This window comes from Chelon labrosus (assembly GCF_963514085.1).
Source record: "Chelon labrosus genome assembly, chromosome: 12".
Taxonomy (NCBI): Eukaryota; Metazoa; Chordata; class Actinopteri; order Mugiliformes; family Mugilidae; genus Chelon; species Chelon labrosus.
In genome coordinates this window covers 30,246,234-30,267,192 of record NC_140345.1, presented here as the reverse complement: position 1 = coordinate 30,267,192, position 20,959 = coordinate 30,246,234, and the positions used below count along the sequence as shown (strand labels likewise).

General features: G+C 44.8%; 2 protein-coding genes across 3 annotated transcripts; one reads left to right on the top strand and one right to left on the bottom strand.

The window, feature by feature from the left end:
* Positions 1 to 634: 634 nt before the first annotated feature.
* Positions 635 to 16,706, top strand: LOC311497104 (uncharacterized protein). Of its 2 annotated transcripts, none has more exons than XM_084557239.1 (9): positions 635 to 951; positions 6,964 to 7,107; positions 10,912 to 11,045; positions 11,510 to 11,627; positions 11,717 to 11,787; positions 12,111 to 12,186; positions 15,800 to 15,862; positions 15,936 to 16,005; positions 16,105 to 16,706. In XM_084557239.1, the coding sequence occupies exons 2-9, from the start codon at positions 6,973 to 6,975 to the stop codon at positions 16,185 to 16,187; spliced, it is 750 nt and encodes a 249-aa protein (XP_084413365.1). In that variant the 5' UTR covers positions 635 to 951; positions 6,964 to 6,972; the 3' UTR covers positions 16,188 to 16,706. The 2 variants fall into 2 exon arrangements, with proteins under 2 accessions (XP_084413365.1, XP_084413364.1); XM_084557238.1 differs by lacking the exon at positions 12,111 to 12,186 and adding an exon at positions 15,575 to 15,650 and having other exon boundaries at positions 636 to 951.
* pmvk (phosphomevalonate kinase) lies at positions 16,707 to 20,700 on the bottom strand. Its single transcript, XM_084557241.1, has 5 exons — positions 20,258 to 20,700; positions 20,104 to 20,167; positions 19,862 to 20,014; positions 19,528 to 19,657; positions 16,707 to 17,124 (listed from the first exon to the last, which is right to left on the bottom strand). The coding sequence occupies exons 1-5, from the start codon at positions 20,350 to 20,352 to the stop codon at positions 16,931 to 16,933; spliced, it is 636 nt and encodes a 211-aa protein (XP_084413367.1). The 5' UTR covers positions 20,353 to 20,700; the 3' UTR covers positions 16,707 to 16,930.
* Positions 20,701 to 20,959: the final 259 nt, after the last annotated feature.

The window sequence follows — 20,959 nt, the reverse complement described above, 5'->3', positions numbered from 1 at the left end:
CACATTTAAGAAAATGAAACGCTGCCTTTTTTTCTTTTGATAAAATCTGTGAAGCATCCGGGTCCAAAGAATTTCTGACTGAACCAAGAAAAAGTCAAACAGGTGTGACGCTGTGACGTTTCCTTGGAGCTCGTTTACCAGCGGAGACGTCGGAGGAAGTGTGTCTGTACTGGTCTGTGATCAATGATCAATGATCAATGATTCCTGATATACGCCTCTGTGCTCTTTATAAATATATTGTTTCAAATCTTCACGTTCTCGTTTGTTTTCTTCTGTCACAACATTCGAATTCTGGGAACCAACCTGATCAACAGCTGTTTACTTCTAATGATACGTTTATTATTCTGTCTATATCTTATTGATCTATGATGATATAAAAATAAGTTCACTGAGAGAACATTCAACTAGAATCAGCAGAAACACTGAGAGGAGCTGAAACTTTAATTTAAAAAATCAAAAAATCATGGACAGAATAAATAAATACATAAATAAATAAATAAATATACGTCCGTGGTTTAATGGATCTTTAGATTCAATTTATCAGAGGAAACTTTTAAACTTAAACTGAGTGCAACAGAAGAAGAAGAAGAAGAAGAAGAAGAAGAAGAAGAAGAAGAAGAAGAAGAAGAAGAATGTGCGTCACTTCCTGTGGAGGGAACTTAACCCGGAAGAGGGTGTAGTCCTCCTGATTTGGGAGTTGTCGGATGAGGAGTCAGCGAAGAACAGAAGCAGGAGTTGGACCGGGAGAGACCAGAACCAGAATCAGAACCAGAGGCCGCGAGCTGCTTCAGACAGACTCCAGGCCGCTGTTTGTTAAACTTTATTCACTTTATAAACTGAGCTCCGCGCCGTTAGCCGCTAACAGCTAGCCGTCTGCTAACCGGGAAGTAACGGCGTCAGGTGAAGTCGGGCTCGAGCCGCAGGTGTGTTTTCTACTGAGGATTCAGAAAGGTGAGGAGGAGGATCACACAGGTACACCTCAGCCTAGTCTCTACCAGCACTGAGCTCTGCTAACACGCTAACAGGGCGGTGGTCTGCTGTTAGCATCAGGAGCTAAGATGCTAACAGCACTGAAGAACCAATATATAAAGCTTTACTTTAGTTTACATTTAGTTTACATGTCTAAAAAATAAACTGTAAAAACAAAATGATCGTTAATGAGCTCATTAAAAGTAAAGATAGAACCAAATAACCAGGTCTGATCACATGTTCCATGTGATAGAGATGATGGAGATGACAGAGATAGAGGTAGAGATGGAGATAGAGATAGAGATGGAGATGACGGAGATGGAGATGATGGAGATAGACATGAGGTAGAGATGGAGATGACAGCGATAGAGATGGAGATGATGGAGATGACGGAGATGACAGAGATGGAGATAGAGATGGAGATGACGGAGATAGAGATAGAGATGGAGATGATGGAGATAGAGATGGAAATGATGGAGATAGAGATGAGGTAGAGATGGAGATGATGGAGGGAGAGATAGAGATCTAGATGATGGAGATGACAGAGATGGAGATGAGAGAGATAGAGGTAGAGATGGAGATGATGGAGATGGAGATGATGGAGATGACAGAGATGGAGGTAGAGATGGAGATGACAGAGATGGAGATGACAGAGATAGAGGTAGAGATGGAGATGACAGAGATGGAGATGACGGAGATGGAGATGGAGACGACAGAGATGGAGATGGAGATGACGGAGATGGAGGTAGAGATGGAGATGATGGAGATGGAGATGACAGAGATGGAGATGACGGAGATGGAGATAACAGAGATAGAGGTAGAGATGGAGATGACAGATGGAGATGACAGAGATGGAGATAGAGATGGAGATGGAGATGATGGAGATGGAGATGACAGAGATGGAGATGATGGAGATGGAGATGACAGAGATGGAGATGATGGAGATGGAGATGACGGAGATGGAGATGACGGAGATGGAGATGATGGAGATGACAGAGATGGAGATGGAGATGACAGAGATGGAGATGGAGATGACGGAGATGGAGATAACAGAGATAGAGGTAGAGATGGAGATGACAGATGGAGATGGAGATGATGGAGATGGAGATGACAGAGATGGAGGTAGAGATGGAGATGACGGAGATAGAGATAGAGATGGAGATGATGGAGATAGAGATGGAAATGATGGAGATGGAGATGATGGAGATAGAGATGAGGTAGAGATGGAGATGATGGAGGGAGAGATAGAGATCTAGATGATGGAGATGACAGAGATAGAGGTAGAGATGGAGATGATGGAGATAGAGATGGAGATGATGGAGATGACAGAGATGGAGGTAGAGATGGAGATGACAGAGATGGAGATGACGGAGATGGAGATAACAGAGATAGAGGTAGAGATGGAGATGACAGATGGAGATAACAGAGATAGAGGTAGAGATGGAGATGACAGATGGAGATGACAGAGATGGAAATAGAGATGGAGATGGAGATGACAGAGATGGAGGTAGAGATGGAGATGATGGAGATGGAGATGATGGAGATGACAGAGATACAGTCCCTGACAAAAGTCTTGTCACTTATCCATTTTGTAGAAACAACAGTTTATAACCTGACTTTTAATTAATCCATTGGTTTTAGAAATGGCTCATATGAAAGCTAAAACCCTCCCAAATTAAGTTTGATATGCTAAAATAAATTTGCTTCACTGAAGAAAGATTGATCATTTAATGAACACAGAAAGGTTAGATTTTGGCAAGACAAAAGTTTTGTCGCCTACAGAAAGTAATGTGAAAATTGAACAAATCATTTACTTCAAATACAAAAATATGATGCATAACATCAGTGAATGAAGTACTGGTGCTGTGAGATCCATATTTAATATCTTGTATGACTTCCATGAGCTTGAAGGACTGCATCCATGCGGTTCGACAATGATTCATACAATTTATTGATGAAGTCATCAGGAATAGCAAAGAAAGCAGTCTTACATGCCTCCCAGAGTTCATCAAGATGCTTTGGTTTCGTCTTCCATGCTTCCTCTTTCATTCTTCCCCAGACATGCTCAATGATGTTCATGTCTGGTGACTGGGCTGGCCAGTCCTGGAGCACCTTGATCTTCTTCGCCTTGAGGAACTTTGATTTAGAGATGGGAGTATGCGATGGAGCACCATCCTGCTGCAAAATTTGACCCCTTTTATGGTTGGGAATGTAAGAGGTAGCTAATACTTCTTGATATTTTACGCTATTGATATTGCCTTCCACCCTGCAAATCTCTCGCACACCCCCATACTGGATGTAACCCCAGACCATGATTTTTCCGCCACCAAATTTAACTGTTTTCTGGGTGAATCTCGGATCCATGCGAGCTCCAGTAGGTCTCCTGCAATATTTGCGGCGGCTGTGATGTAATTCAACCGAAGATTCATCTGAGAAATCCACCTTCTGCCACTTTTCCAGCGTCCATCCTTTTAGCAGGCTGTGGGCCTTGGCAAATGCCACACGTTTTTTTAATTGCCTTTTGTTTAGTGCTGGTTTCTGGGCCATTTCGAGACAGAATTCTACAAACTGTTCTGGTTGACACGGGGACTTGAGGTGACCAGGCCTGGTGGAGCTCTGCTGCAGTGGAAAAGGGGCTGGCCTTGGATTTTCGAGCCAACAAACGGTCCTCCCGAGCAGTTGTCTTGCGGGGTCTGCCGGACCTGGGCTTGTCAAAAACATCTCCAGTCTCTTCAAATCTTTTTCTTATTCTTTGAGGCTGTAATCTAGGATTGGGTGCATCATATGACAATCGACAAGACTTTTGTCTTTGCAAAAACTGACTCAGTGGGCTTTACCAAGCTGTGAACGTTAGAATGCTTTTCAGCAGTTTTGTTTGGCACCAAAACATTATTTCAAAAGCTGTTGGGATTGTAATTAGCCATTGCTTGTAAAACAAATTGATAATACATATATTTGAGGGGCACTTAGGGTCAACTTGTACCCAAGCGACAAGACTTTTGTCTTGCCAAAATCTGACCTTTCTGTGTTCATTAAATGATCAATCTTTCTTCAGTGAAGCAAATTTATTTTAGTATATCAAACATAATTTGGGAGGGTTTTAGCTTTCATATGAGCCATTTCTAAAACCAATGGATTAATTAAAAGTCAGGTTATAAACTGTTGTTTCTACAAAATGGATAAGTGACAAGACTTTTGTCAGGGACTGTAGAGGTAGAGATGGAGATGACAGATGGAGATGATGGAGATGACAGAGATAGAGATGGAGATGATGGCGATGACAGAGATAGAGATGGAGATGATGGAGATGACAGAGATAGAGATAAGGTAGAGATGGAGATGATGGAGGCAGAGATAGAGATCTAGATGATGGAGATGACAGAGACGGAGATGATAGAGATAGAGATGATGGAGATAGAGATGATGGAGGTAGCGATGGAGATAGAGATGGAGATGACAGCGATAGAAATGGAGATGATGGAGATGGAGATGACAGAGATAGAGGTAGAGATGGAGATGATGGAGATAGAAATGGAGATGGAGATGATGGAGATAGAAATGGAGATGGAGATGATGGAGATAGAAATGGAGATGATGGAGATGACAGAGATGGAGATGACAGAGATGGAGATGACAGAGATGGAGATGACAGCGATGGAGATGAAGATGATGGAGATTAGGGCTGCAGCTATCGATTCTTTTTGTAATCGATTAATCTAGCACTTTATCGATCGATTAATCGATTAATCGGATATTTTTTTTACGTTTTTAAACAACCAAAACAAATGATGCATAACGAAAATTATGTGGCTGTAAAATGATCAAGCATTTGCCTTTTATTTCTCAAGGAAACAGAGAACTCCAAGTCCAACATTTGGCTCCAAAACTAAGCTCATGTATTGCAATTTACCCATTAAAAGTGCCAGTGCCAACAATTACATAACAATACAGTTAAGCTAACTTACTGTAAAACAAAAAGCAATTTAATTTATTAATATGCACAACAAGTTTCATGCTGTAATCTAGCCCTGACATCAAAGTAAATATCCGTTTTATGTAGATTTCTACACCTGCAGCATTTACCATTAGGCTACTAACAAATAATACATAATTTCTGGGGTGAGCCTATTTGCTATGGTAACCTAGCAACCTGTGTGTTTGTTTGTGAACGCGTGCTGTGCGTGAGGAAGAGTGAGAGAGATGAGGGTGCAGAGAATAACGTCCATGATTCTGATAAGCTCAGGCCGGTCGCGTTCGCCTCGCGGCCGCTCAATTTATGATAATAGGGGAGTATATGGGAGTATTTGGCCTATTCGCGGAGAATTTATTAACGTCAATGATTCTAATAAACTCAGGTCGGTCGCGTTCGCCTCGCGGCCGCTCAATTTGTGACCCGCTGCGTAAATCCTTCGGCCGGCCCGGTCGTCCCGATTGCCACTCCGCCCCTGAAGCTAAACATCATATCTAGTCAAACCGCATCATGACATCGCTACATACAGTATGCGATTAAAATCAGCGAACATCAATGTATAGGTTTAGGTTACGTCACCTTGTTTCAGCGACGCTTGGTGAAACAGCATGTGGATGTTTTCTGTTTAGATGCTGGATCATTTGAGCTTGTCCTGCTGTGATACGCCAGGTTTACTTTGCAGTATTTACACTGCACTTTGTTCTCTTCCTTTTTTAGAATGTAATGATCCCAAACTTTAGACATTTTTTGCCGTTTATGGGCATCTTTACTCTCCGCCATCGCGCCAACTAAATTCAAAATGTATCACGCGCTAGTGGTGTGCTTCGCATAGGTGCTTCCAAAACAACGGTCCGTGTGGAACAATCAGATCCCTGCGCGTATAGTGCGCGTCATAGGAATTTAACGAGGCTTCGAGGCAGAGTTTTTGCCTCGACCAATTTTTGTAATCGAGTTAATCGAGTAACTCGACGAATCGTTTCAGCCCTAATGGAGATAGAGGTACAGATGGAGATGATGGTGATAGAGATGGAGATGACAGAGATGGAGATAGAGATGGAGATGGAGATGATGGAGATGACAGAGATAGAGATGAGGTAGAGATGGAGATGATGGAGGCAGAGATAGAGATCTAGATGATGGAGATGATAGAGATGGAGATGACAGAGATGAGGTAGAGATGGAGACGGAGATGATAGAGACGGAGATGATGAGATAGAGATAGAGACAGAGATAGAGATGAGGTAGAGATCTAGATGATGGAGATGACAGAGACGGAGATGATAGAGTTAGAGATGAGGTAGAGATGGAGATGATAGAGATGGAGATAATGGAGATAGAGATGGAGATGATGGAGATAGAGATGACAGAGATGGAGATGAGGTAGAGATGGAGATGATGGAGATGGAGATGATGGAGATGGAGAAGATGGAGATGATGGAGATGGAGATGATGGAGATAGAGATGAGATAGAGATGGAGATAATGGAGATAGAGATGGAGATGGAGATGGAGATGAGGTAGAGATGGAGATGATGGAGATGGAGATGACAGAGATGGAGAAGATGGAGATGATGGAGATAGAGATGAGATAGAGATGGAGATGGAGATGGAGATGACAGAGATGGAGATGTCCTTTATTTACTGCAGAGGGCAGCAGAGTGAAGGGATGATGAGAGGGGTGTGAATGTGTTTCGTAATGTTCCAGGCCTTGCTGAGGCTTCTTCTCTGGTAAATGTCCTCCAGAGGTGGCAGGAGGACACCAGTGATGTCCTGGACATGGACGGACTCTGAACCAGACAGTTAAGGAGTCAGAAGCAGCAGAGTTCACAGTCACTGATGTTGATCTCCAGAAATTAAGAACCAGCTGAACAGATTCTAGTTTGTTCTCATGTGAATTAACATAGTTTGGACTTGATGATGTCATGAAACTGATTATTAATTATTAATTAATGAATTCTGGTGTTTGATTCGTTTGTTGTTGTTAACTGAGAGTGAAACAAACCACCAGCTCCTGTTTGTCTACAGAAGAAGAAGATGAGTGGAGGCATGAACAGCATCGAGGCGGTGAAGAAGAAGATCAGAGTCCTGCAGGAGCAGGCGGAGGAGGCAGAGGAGCGAGCAGAGAGGCTGCAGAAGGAGGTGGAGAAGGAGAAAAGGAGCAGAGAGGAGGTAGAGTGTTGACTCCTCGTTCTCACTTTGTTCCTCAGGTGAAGGTGAACAGGTGAGAGTTTGAGGAGCTGATTGGTCGGCAGTTTGTCAGGAATTACTGATCAGCAGCAGTGTGGACATCTGTCTTCAGTCCACTTCAGTTCACCTCTCTCTCTGTTCACCTGTCTCTCTGTCTGTTCACCTGTCTCTCTCTGTCTGTTTACCTGTCTCTCTGTCTGTTTACCTGTCTCTCTCTGTTTACCTGTCTCTCTGTCTGTTTACCTGTCTCTCTCTCTCTCTCTGTTTACCTGTCTCTCTGTCCGTTCACCTGTCTCTCTGTCCGTTCACCTGTCTCTCTGTTTACCTGTCTCTCTCTCTGTTTACCTGTCTCTCTCTGTCTGTTTACCTGTCTCTCTGTCTGTTCACCTGTCTCGCTCTGTCTGTTTACCTGTCTCTCTGTTCACCTGTCTCGCTCTCTCTGTTTACCTGTCTCTCTGTCTGTTTACCTGTGTCTCTCTCTCTCTCTGTTTACCTGTCTCTCTCTGTCTGTTCACCTGTCTCTCTGTCTGTTTACCTGTCTCTCTCTGTCTGTTTACCTGTCTCTCTGTCTGTTTACCTGTCTCTCTCTCTGTTTACCTGTCTCTCTCTCTGTTTACCTGTCTCTCTCTGTCTGTTTACCTGTCTCTCTGTCTGTTCACCTGTCTCTCTCTGTTTACCTGTCTCTCTGTCTGTTCACCTGTCTCTCTGTCTGTTTACCTGTCTCTCTCTCTGTCTGTTCACCTGTCTCTCTCTCTCTCTGTTTACCTGTCTCTCTGTCTGTTTACCTGTCTCTCTCTCTGTTTACCTGTCTCTCTGTCCGTTCACCTGTCTCTCTCTCTGTTTACCTGTCTCTCTCTCTGTCTGTTTATTCAAAATTCAATTCAAATTCAAACTGGTCTTTATTGGCATGAAAGTTTCTTAAAAAAACAATATTGCCAAAGCAGAGCATTAAAGTACAATACAATAAATCAAAGATATATACATTATGAACATTCTATTAGTTATATACAGTGTGTGTGTGTGTGTGTGTGTGTGTGTGTGTGTGCCTCGATCACTCACTGTCCCTCAGGGTGTGGCATGTTAACACATACTGGGCAGCAAGGTGTGCCCGCTCTCCTTCTCCGAGGAGTATTTTTAATTTGGAGAGGTCGTCCAGCTCTTTGAAACCTGGAACCAAAGAGCTGAACTTGTTCCAATAAATTTTTCTAGTGTCATTTAATTTTGTACATTGTAGGAGAAAGTGCATCTCCGTCTCAACCTCACCTGTCGAACAGTGACCACATTTTCTGTTTTCTTTTGGTTGTCATGATTTTTTGTGTCTTCCTGTTTGGATTGCCAGTTTGTGGTCACTGAGCCTGTACTTGGTTAGGATCTGTCTCTGCTTTCTATCTCTGACAGTAGAGAGATATTCTGCTAATTCATAATCTCTTTTAAGGGCAAGATAACATTCCAATCTACTTTGGCTTTTAGTTGTTTCTTCCCAATGGTCCAGATAGCTTTCTTTACATTGTGCTATAATTTGATTTACCCTGATTACTTTTTGTAGAGCAGTGTTGTTGTGAGGCTGGTCAGACTGTGTCTGAGAGGGGGCCGTTAGCCTCAGTACCAACTGACATAGGGGACTCTTCTCTGGGCTCAGCTCTTGGGTTTGGAGGGCTTTGGAGTGGAGGGTGTCTCTGGGGCTGGATTTCAGGTGGTTAAAGAAGTTGAGCGTTCTCTTCTGAATGTTGATTATCAGTGGGTATCTGCCTAATTCTGCTCTACATGCATTTGTTGGTGTGTTTCTGTGTACGTGTAAAATGTATCTGCAGAAGTCTGCATGTAGAGACTCTGTTGGATGTTTGTCCCAACGGATAAAGCTCTGATGACTGAGTGGACCCCATACTTCACTACTGTACAGCGCAATGGGCTGGATGACACTATCAAATATTTTAAGCCAGATTTTTATTGGAATATGGACATTATAAAATTTTCTCTTAATTGCATATAGAGCTCTTCGAGCTTTTTCTTTTAGTGCATTCACTGCCATGTTGAAACTCCCTGATGCTGTTATGGTTATACCAAGGTAGGTATAACTCATGCTGTGTTCAATGACATGATTATTGATGGTAAATTGGTGTTTGTTCTCATGACACCTGGGGCGTTTTTGAAAAATCATGACATTTGTTTTCTTCATGTTTACTGCCAGGGCCCAGTTCTGACAGTACTTTTCTACTACGTCCAGCTGTAGCTGTAGTCCTTGTTCAGTAGGAGACAGTAGAACAAGGTCATCAGCATCATCTCTCTCTCTGTCTGTTCACCTGTCTCTCCGTTCACCTGTCTCTCTGTCCGTTCACCTCTCTCTCTGTCTGTTTACCTGTCTCTCTCTCTGTTCACCTGTCTCTCTCTCTGTTCACCTGTCTCTCTGTCTGTTTACCTGTCTCTCTCTCTGTTTACCTGTCTCTCTGTCTGTTTACCTGTCTCTCTCTCTGTTTACCTGTCTCTCTGTCTGTTCACCTGTCTCTCTGTCTGTTCACCTGTCTCTCTGTCTGTTCACCTGTCTCTCTCTCTGTTTACCTGTCTCTGTTTACCTGTCTCTCTCTCTGTCTGTTTACCTGTCTCTCTCTCTGTCTGTTCACCTGTCTCTCTGTCCGTTCACCTGTCTCTCTCTCCGTTCACCTGTCTCTCTCTCCGTTCACCTGTCTCTCTGTCCGTTCACCTGTCTCTCTCTCTGTTCACCTGTCTCTCTCTCTGTTCACCTGTCTCTCCGTTCACCTGTCTCTCTGTCCGTTCACCTGTCTCTCTCTCTGTTCACCTGTCTCTCTCTCTGTTCACCTGTCTCTCTCTCTGTTCACCTGTCTCTCTCTCTGTCTGTTCACCTGTCTCTCTCTCTGTTTACCTGTCTCTCTCTCTGTTTATTTATTTATTTTATTTTATTGGTTTATTTAAGACAGGGACCATGTACAAGGTTCATTAATTACGCGAAGTAAAAAGATGGCTTGTACCAGATTATAGCTAGGAGCTAATTTCCATCTGCAGTCCCTGGGCAGGTAAGAAGAATAATATAAGGTAAAATGGAATAGGAATAACAGGCATGCACACACGCGCACACACACAGACACACACACACACTCAATCAATTAAAAGTATACAGAATAATGATTAGTGCTGACAAGACTGATTACTTAAAATCCATTTTTTCACTTCATGTGAGAAAGTACGGAAATCTGTAACACTTTTTAGATAACTGGGGAGAGTGTTCCAGGCTTTAGTCGCTTTAAAAGAGAAAGCTGATTGCGCAAATGCAGTGCTCCGATTTGGAAGGCTACAATCTCCCCTAGTAATGGATCTGGTGGCTCTGCCTATTCGTTCAGAGCAGGATTGGACAAATTTTTTCAGAGGTGGTGGAGCAGCATTGTGAATCGACCTCACATGTGCTGTGACCTTTACCTGTCTCTCTGTCTGTTCACCTGTCTCTCTCTCTGTTTACCTCTCTCTCTGTCCGTTCACCTGTCTCTCTGTCTGTTTACCTGTCTCTCTCTCTGTTTACCTGTCTCTCTGTCTGTTCACCTATCTCTCTCTCTGTTTACCTGTCTCTCTCTCTGTTCACCTATCTCTCTCTCTGTTCACCTGTCTCTCTCTCTGTTTACCTGTCTCTCTGTCTGTTTACCTGTCTCTCTCTGTTCACCTATCTCTCTCTCTGTTTACCTGTCTCTCTGTCTGTTTACCTGTCTCTCTCTGTTCACCTGTCTCTCTGTCCGTTCACCTGTCTCTCTGTTCACCTGTCTGTCTCTCTGGTTTCTGCAGGCTGAGGCGGAGGTGGCTTCTCTCGGTCGCCGTCTGCAGCTCAGTGAGGAGAAGCTGGACCGAGCTCAGGAGAGACTGGACGCCGCCCTGTTGAAGCTGGACGAGGCGGAGAAGGTGGCGGACGAGAGCGAGAGGTCAGAGACGATCAATAAATCTGAATCTGTACCAGCAGATGATCAACATCTGATCAACATCTGATCACTGATCACTGTCTGATGATCACAGACAGTGATCAGTGATCAGTGATCAGACAGTGATCACTGATCACTGTCTGATCACTGATCAAACAAGAATAAGTAAGAAAATAAAACTGTTGTTTCAGTTGAGACACGAGTCTCCAATCAAGTGACATCATATCAAATCTAACCGATGATTATCTCCCCCTCATCTATCTCCCCCTCGTCTATCTCCCCCCCGTCTATCTCCCCCCCGTCTGTCTCTCCCCCGTCTATCTCCCCCCCGTCTATCTCCCCCCCGTCTATCTCCCCCCCCGTCTATCTCCCCCCCGTCTGTCTCTCCCCCGTCTGTCTCTCCCCCGTCTGTCTCTCCCCCGTCTATCTCCCCCCCGTCTGTCTCTCCCCCGTCTGTCTCCCCTCAGAGGTATGAAGGTGATAGAGAACAGAGTTCTAAAGGACGAGGAGAAGATGGAGCAGCAGGAAGTTCAGCTGAGGGAGGCCAAACTGATCGCTGAGGAGGCCGACCGCAAATATGAGGAGGTGCACACGCACACGCACACGCACACGCACACGCACACGCACACACACACACACATATCACATGATGTAGTTTTGTGTTTGATTGACAGGTGACTCGTAAGCTGGTGATGGTGGAAGGAGAACTGGAACGTGCCGAACACAGAGCTGAGCAGGGAGAGAGGTTCATAACACACAATCAATACACACCGCAAACACACACACAACACTTCACATGTGACATTCACACACAACACACTCACAGACTCTCAGACTCCACTTTATTAGGAACACCAGTCAGTCTGCTACAGGTGTTTTCAGAGTGAACAGGTGTTCCTAATAAAGTGACGGCCCTGCATGTATAACAGTAGTAGACAGGAAGCTCTGACCATATATGGACGTTGGTCAGGTGATGTCACACTGCTTCACTAACGATGCTCTAATCACTCTGCGTCCTCCTGTCTCCATGGAAACCTGCTGCTGCTGCTGCATGTTTGTCTCTAACAGTAAGGTCCGGAGGTTGGAGGAGCAGCTGAGGAGTTTCGACCAATCACTGAAGAGTCTGCAGGCGTCTGAGGACAAGGTACTGAGGGTCACCTGACCTCACCTGCTGTCAGTCAAAGCAGTGGAGCTCCTCCTCCTGACCTCCTGCTGCTGTATGACCTCTGACCTCTGACCTTACCTGTCGCTTCAGCTCCTCCACCTGCTGCTGCTCTATGCATGATTTACCTGCTGCAGATTGCACCTGAGGACACACCTGAGGACACACCACACGACACACCACACGACACACCTGGGCCTGTATTCCTAAAGATCAGTCTTTAATGTCTGTGAAGGTTCTCAGTAGATCAACTTATTGATCAGTCTTAAACCTCAACCTCCCACCAGTCCCCTAGACTCAGATGAAACATCTTCTCAAAAAACTCTACAATTCCAGTTTCCTTTTTTTAAATGCTTTACTTTCACTAAAATAGCCTTGGTGTCTGAAACTGAACGAGTCTGAAATCACTCATTTCTAGTCGACCGATGTGATTTTACTTTAGCGAGTCTGGAATAAATCTGGTGCCGTATTCCTACAGATTCTTATACATACCTGACATGCTTCTACATACACAACAGAATCCTAGTGGAGGTCTTTATCCACCTTTATGTAGTCCCAAACCCTGCCCTAAGGGGTCACCCCCCCCCCTCCCCCCTGTCATTTAATCTACTGAGCATACATTCATAGGATGCTGTTTCAGTCACTGCACAGACCCATTCTTTCACCTGGGGAATCTCTGATGCCTTCCAGTGTCTTAAAATGACAAGCTGTACCCAAATGACAGAAAAGTCACATTTGGTTATATTGGCTAGCTGAGATTTATCCCCCAGTAATAAACAGAGCTCTGGATTTGAGGAGATTTCTGATCCAAGCCAATTACTCAAAATATTTAGAATCTGAGTCCATAAAGATCTGATTAAAACACATTCCCACATACAGTGAAGGAAAGTTCCGGTTTTGCATTTCCAACACAAATCATCACCTCATACAGTCTAGATGGTGTATAATAGTATCTATGTAATATGTTGTATATGCCTCTCTGACATATTTACCACAATCAACCAGTTATTGCCCATTTATCATCTTCAATCTCTTCACCAAGGTCCCGCTGACAAATCATCTTCAGCTGGTTAGGGTCATTGCCAAGAGAAGTTTCATATAGTCTATCACCGTGTCATCAACAACATTGTATGGCTCTTAGATGATGCAACTCCTTATTTGCAAAAATCTAATTAAATTTCTGCTGCAACACCCCATCTTCCAAAAGATCACTGACACTTAAACCTTTTGAGTGCCACTGTTTCCAATACACAGATTTCCTTCTAATACAGACATCAGGATTATACCACAGTGATGAGTGTCTCTGTAGTGTGTCTAACTCTAAACATCTTATGCTCTCTGGCCCAAACATCCCTTGAATGTAGCCGTATTGGATTTGTGATATTAGACATTTTTTGTGGTAACACCTCCATGGGTTGGAAAGGCGATCATATCTCTTTTTCTACCTCCATCCAAGCTGCTTTGTCCTCCGCAGCTTGCCAGTACCTTGCTATTTTGGCTCAAAATCTAAAAAATACAATGTAAGATCTGGGAGGCCCCGCCTTCTGCTCTCTGTATGTGCTCATAACTTTCTCAGTTTTATTCATGGTCTTGTTCTGTCCCATAGAACATGTTTTATTACATCATCCAGTTGTCTAAAAGGTGTAGATGGTATCCTAACAGGTAACATCATTGTGACATAACTAAACTGTTTCCTCAGAGTAGATCCTGGTAAAGATAAAAGGTATTCCTAAAGAGTCTCAGCTCTTCAGAGAGCTCCTAAGGTGAGATGTGTTCAGAGCAGGGAGGAGGACTTTTAGAGCTTTAGGAGTCTCTGAAGCAGAAAGGAGTCATTTATCTGTTGTGCTATATTTCCTCATGCCTGCTTCTTGTCTTGTAGTGGGACATTGGAGACAAATCTACGTCTTAAACACTTTTATTCTCATTGACCAGTTGATCCAGAAGCAAACACTGTTCCTCTGTCCAGTTGGGTTTCCTACTTCTGTTCTGTTCAGTTTGTGTTAGATGTGAACACCAACCATCTCTGCTTCTTCTAGGCCGGTTATCAATCACAGAAACTGATGAAAGCTGAGACATTTTACCCTCGTTGAATGCAGATGATGAAACATGACCAGCATGGTGAATGAATGGAAGCAGATCAATAGAACTATCAGCATGTGAATACTGTGGTAGTGGCCTGAGTTTAATCACACATGTTGGAGGATCAGTTTAAAGTACAGCTGCTATTTATTTATTTTATGTAGAATATTATTTATAATTCCACAGTCGTCATAGAGATTAGATTCTATTATTAAGTCTATTGATGTGACGCTCCATTCTAGGTCCATTATCACCAACAGCTTTTAGGATCAACCAATCACAACGGGGTCAACAACACCTCCTCACTAAGATCAGAGTTCTCTGAGAACGTTCTGGAATCACTCCTAAGCTAAGACTCCTAGCTAGGAACGTTTAGGCTGAGTTAGGAGCTCTGAGAGGTTCTAGGAGTCTGTAGGAACACAGGCCCTGACTACACACCTGACGACACACCTCACACCTGACGACACACCTCACGACACACCTCACACCTCACGACACACCTGACAACACCTCACACCTGACGACACACCTGACGACACACCTCACGACACACCTCACACCTGACGACACACCTGACGACACACCTCACACCTGACGACACACCTCACGACACCTCACGACACACCTGACGACACCTCACACCTGACGACACACCTGACGACACACCTGACGACACACCTGACGACACACCTCACACCTGACGACACACCTCACACCTGACGACACACCTGACGACACACCTGACGACACACCTGACGACACACCTCACACCTGACGACACACCTGACGACACACCTCACACCTGACGACACACCTGACGACACACCTCACACCTGACGACACACCTGACGACACACCTCACACCTGACGACACACCTGACGACACACCTCACACCTGACGACACCTCACACCTGACGACACACCTCACACCTGACGACACACCTGACGACACACCTCACACCTGACGACACACCTGACGACACACCTCACACCTGACGACACACCTGACGACACACCTCACACCTGACGACACACCTGACGACACACCTGACGACACACCTGACGACACACCTGACGACACACCTCACGACACACCTCACGACACACCTGACGACACACCTCACACCTGACGACACACCTCACACCTGACGACACACCTCACCACACACCTGACGACACGCCCGACGACACACCTGATGACACGCCCGACGACACACCTCACGATACACCTCACACCTGACGACACACCTGACGACACACCTCATATGTGCTGTGACCTTTGACCTGCAGTAAGAGCCGTCTGTTGGAGGAGGAGCTGAAAACGATCTTCACTAGTTCAAAGTCTCTGGAGGCTCAAGCTGAGAAGGTAGGAGGAGGAGGGGGAGGGGGAGGAGGAGGAGGGGGAGGGGGAGGGGGAGGGGTGTATGGGGGGGGCATTGATCGGGTTACTGATTGATGAGACCCGAGGTCAGCTGACTGTCCAGTTGCTCTCTGATTGGCTCCTGTCTCTCTCAGTACTCCCAGAAGGAGGACAGGTATGAGGAGGAGATCAAGAACCTGACCAGCAAACTGAAGGAGGTGAGTGATGTTCAGGTATTGATCAGGTGTACTGATCACCTGACCCGTCTCACCCTCTGACTTCCTGTTCCAGGCCGAGACCAGAGCAGAGTTTGCTGAGCGCTCAGTGGCCAAACTGGAGAAAACCATTGACGACCTGGAAGGTATTGATTAGTGATCAGCTGTGAAGACGTGTTGATAACAGAGAGGAAGTGATTGATTGATTAATTGATTGATTGACTCATTAATTGATTTGTTTCCAGATGCTCTGACTTCAGCCAGAAACGCCAACATGGAGCTTCAGGCAACGTTGAATCAGACCATGGAGGAGCTCAACTCCTGCTGAACCTCCTCCCCCTCCGTCAGGAAACTTTGTGGCCACGCCCCCCCCCCCCCCCCCACACACACACACACCCACCCCACCACCACCCCCCTCTCCAACCCCCCTCTGAATGATTCCTGCTCTCTCACATTCCTTCTCTAAACTTTTAAAGTCACTTTTGGAGTGTTGCTTTGTTTGACTCCTCCCCCTGCTCTCCCCCCCCCCCCCCCCCCCCCCCCCGGTATTGGGGGCAGGACTGCCTCGTTAGGAACTAATCACAGTGTTACTCATTCACTCGTTACTTTACTACAATAAATAATGATTGACTAGCGCCAACGTCCTGTTAGCCAATGATGGATCCTTTATGTTCCTGGGGGCAGGGTTTAAGGAAATGATCAGCCAGTCGTAGCGAGGTGTTTTAGGGGCCAATCAGAAGCCAGGGATGAGATGACCAATAAAGTTTGTTTTTACCTGGTGTTGATGTCACAGCTCATTGTAATAAATGAGGATTTTACTAAATAAAAGCACTGTCACTGGATCTGATTGGTTTCACATCATTTACAGGTGTCATTTTATTAAGAAACAAACATTAATTTAATAAAACTTCATTTAAGTCTCTGAGTCCAGCTCCTGGTTGTCGGTTTGATTACCAGACGTTCCTTTGGCGTTGGTGGTGGTGGCGCCGCCTGCTGGCCAACCTGTGATGTTACATCATGAGTGTTTAGTGGGATTGCTCCCCAGTGATCAGGTTACTATCAGAGAGAAGGTCAGAGACAAACTGATCCATCAGGGTTATTGATCAGTGATGACGTTGATGATGATGTTGAAGCTACTTCCTGGGCCAGCTTCAGGATCGGCTCCAGCTGTTGGTCTAAGGGGGCAGAGTCAGGCTCATTGTTGATGACCCAGTCATGGTCCACGCCACTGTCCAGCCCACACTCTGACTCTGCGTCATCCACACCTGAAGGATAGGTAGAGACATCAATTCAATTTTATTTATATAGCGTCAATAACAATACAAATCGTCTCAAGACGCTTTACAAAACCTGGCCTGAAACCCCCAGAGCAGCCTGAAGGCAACGGTGGCAGGAAAAACTCCCTTTTAACAGGAAGAAACCTCGAGCAGAACCAGAAGTTAGAGGAAAAGAGCTCTGTGCCAGAGAAAAGAAAGTGGAGGATGAGAGAGAGGAGAGAGAAGAAAGAAGGAGGACATGTGTTTGGTGCATCGTCCCCCAGCAGCCTAGGCCTATAGCAGCATAACTAAGGGATGGTTTAGTCCAGCCCTAACTATAAGCTTGATCAAAAAGGAAAGTCTTAAGCCTGACCTTAAAAGTAGAGAGAGTGTCTGCCTCCCGAACCCAAACTGGGAGCTGGTTCCACAGGAGAGGAGCCTGATAGCTGAAAGCTCTACCTCCCATTCTACTTTTTGAAATTCTATGAACCACAAGTAGGCCTGCACTTTCAGACCGAAGTGATCTGCTGGGATGATATGGTACAATGAGGTCTTTAAGATACGATGGAGCTAGGCCTTTAAGGGCCTTGTATGTAAGGAGGAGGATTTTAAATTCTATTCTAGACTTTAAAGGGAGCCAGTGAAGAGAAGCTAAAACTGGAGTAATATGATCTCTCTTGCTAATTCCTGTCAATGCTCTTGCTGCAGCATTTTGAATCAACTGGAGGCTTTTTAAAGAGCTATTTGGACAGCCAGACAGTAATGAATTACAATAATCCAGTCTGGACGACACAAACGCATGAACTAGTTTTTCAGCATCACTCTGAGACAGGATGTTCCTAATTTTGACGATATTACGCAGGTGAAAGAAGGCAGTCCTGGTCACTTGCTTTATGTGACATTTAAAGGACATATCCTCATCAAATATAACACCAAGGTTTTTTACAGTAGTACTGGAGGCCAAGGTAATGCCATCCAAAGACACCATGTGATTAGATAATGAATCTCTGAGATGCTTAGGACCGAATACAATAACTTCTGTTTTGTCTGAGTTTAAGAGTAGGAAATTACAGGTCATCCAAGCCTTTATGTCTTTAAGGCATGCTTGGAGTTTAACCAACTGATTAGTTTCATCTGGTTTCATAGATAAATATAGCTGGGTGTCGTCTGCATAGCAATGAAAGTTTATGCCATGTTTTCTAATAATCTTGCCTAATGGCAACATGTATAACGTGAAGAGTATTGGTCCTAGCACAGAACCCTGAGGAACTCCATAACTTACTTTTGTATAAGTAGAGGAATCATTATTGACATGAACAAACTGGAATCTGTCAGATAGATAGGATTCAAACCAGTCTAATGCAGTTCCTTTAATCTTGACCTCACTTTCAAGTCTCTGTAGTAAAATATTATGATCAATAGTGTCAAATGCAGCACTAAGATCTAGCAGAACAAGTATAGAGACAAGTCCACTGTCTGAAGCCATGAGGAGATCATTGGTAACTTTAACCAGAGCTGTTTCTGTACTATGATGAACTCTAAAACCTGACTGAAACTCTTCAAACAGACCATTCTTGTTGAAGTGGTCACACAACTGATTAGCAACAACTTTTTCTAGAATTTTGGAAATAAAAGGAAGGTTGGAGATTGGTCTATAGTTGGCTAAAACATCTGGATCTAGAGTGGCTTTCTTAAGTAAGGGCTTAATTACAGCAATCTTAAAAGACTGAGGCACATATCCTGTTAATAAAGATAAATTTATCTGGTTCAATATGGAGGTGTTAATTAATGGAAAAACTTCTTTGAGCAATTTAGTTGGGATTGGATCTAGAAGACAGGTTGATGGTTTAGATGCTGTAATTGTTGAAGAGAGCTCAAGAAGATCTACTGGGGAGAAGGATTCCAGATATTGATAAGGTCTTACAAAAGTTTCTAATGTCGCTGTACTTGCATCTTTAACAGCTGTTGGAAGGATGCCTTGAATATTTTCTCTAATGCCGACAATTTTATTAGTAAAGAAGCTCATGAAGTCATTACTACTGAGGGCTAAAGGAATAGATGGCTCAACAGAGCTGTGGCTCTTTGTCAGCCTGGCTACAGTGCTGAAAAGAAATCTGGGCTTGTTCTTGTTTTCTTCTAATATTACTGAGAGCTTTTTATAAGTTGTTAAACTATCTTTCCAGGCTATGTGAGCTTCTTCAGAATTAGTGGAATGACAGATTCTTTCCATCTTTCAGACTGTCTGCTTTCTCTGGTCTACGAACTCAATCACATAAAGGAGCAGGTGGACGATACACCACAACAAAAAGAACAGAAGGAAGGAAGACTAAGAGGAAGACTTTCAAATGAAAGGCTCCTTATTACATGAGAAGACACTAACACAGGTAGCCATACAGGGACAGGTGGTCTTACCTGCCGTGAAGCTCCACCCCCTCTGAGTCCTGGTCTGTTCTGAACTTTGAACTCTGACACTTCGAGTCTGTTGAGGAAACTCAGACCAGAACCACTGTAGATCTGACAGCCGCCGCGCGTCACTCACCACCTGACCAATCACAGAGCAGGTTAACAGGTAAACAACCACCTGACCAATCACAGAGCAGGTAAACGAACCACCTGACCAGTCACAGAGCAGGTAAACGAACCACCTGACCAGTCACAGAGCAGGTAAACGAACCACCTGACCAATCACAGAGCAGGTTAACAGGTAAACAACCTCCTGACCAATCACAGAGCAGGTAAAACGTACCCACACCGGGTGCCGGGCTCCCCTGGTTGCTAGGCGACAGAAGAACCCGGGGTCCTGGCTTCGTCGGGTTTCACCCCAGCGGATCATGTCGGCCCGGTACTGCTCCTTATATGGGCCAGGACCCAGCAGCTGCTCCAGGTCCAGACCGTGCTCCTGCGGAAACGACAGAGCCGAGCAGAACTCAGCTGTGTGTAACCATGGTAACATATGGTGCGCATGGCTGCGGGCAGGTGCGGGGTTACCTGAGCGTAGCGCTGTTTCAGGGGCCCGGACAGACGCAGGACGCAGCAGACGTCAGAGCCCAAACTACAGAAGAAGAAAAGACACGTCACTGGTGTTCTGGTGACATCACCAGCAGGTACAGCTGCTGGCTGACGTCAGTAATCAACACTTTACCGGTCATGGATCAAGTCCGTGACGTAATCCTTTCCAGATTTCCGCTTCCCGCTGAAAACCAGAACCAGTTTGGGTTCAGAGACTCGGTCCTCCATCTTCACCTGTCTTCACCTGTCCTCACCTGTCTGTCCCCCACAGTCTGCCTCTGCTGCCCATCGCTTCCTGTTTCTACCTCGGACCACATGACGCGTCCGGACCGATACCGTAATTCTCCGAGCAAACCGGAAGCTCTTCTTCTTCAGAGCCGCGTTTAAAAGACGCGGGAAGCCGATGAGACCAGTGATCGATACTAAACTCATCAGATATCTTTCTCTTCACGTGTCAGCTGTGTTCGTTGAGAGAAACTAGACGTAAATAAAGCAAAGTTTTCTTATAGACCGAAGTGTTTTAGGCACTTTACGGTAACACGTGATCATCGTCACGTCTGGACTGAACCATTGTGGAGAGGAGGGGTGTTCTTGGACGTAAATAATCATAGTTTAATAAACCAATCATGTTTTCAGAAATATTTCAGTCAGTGCGGCAAATGTATATTTTATTAATTATTAGTTATTTTATTAAGGCCATTATTATTTTACATTGTTATTAATTTACTGAACTAGTATTCCATGTGAGCCAATGGGCCATGGATGGATGTGGATGTGGTGGTAGCGCCAGCACCGGGGCAAAATACCAGACCCTAACCCTGATAGGTGGGTTAGT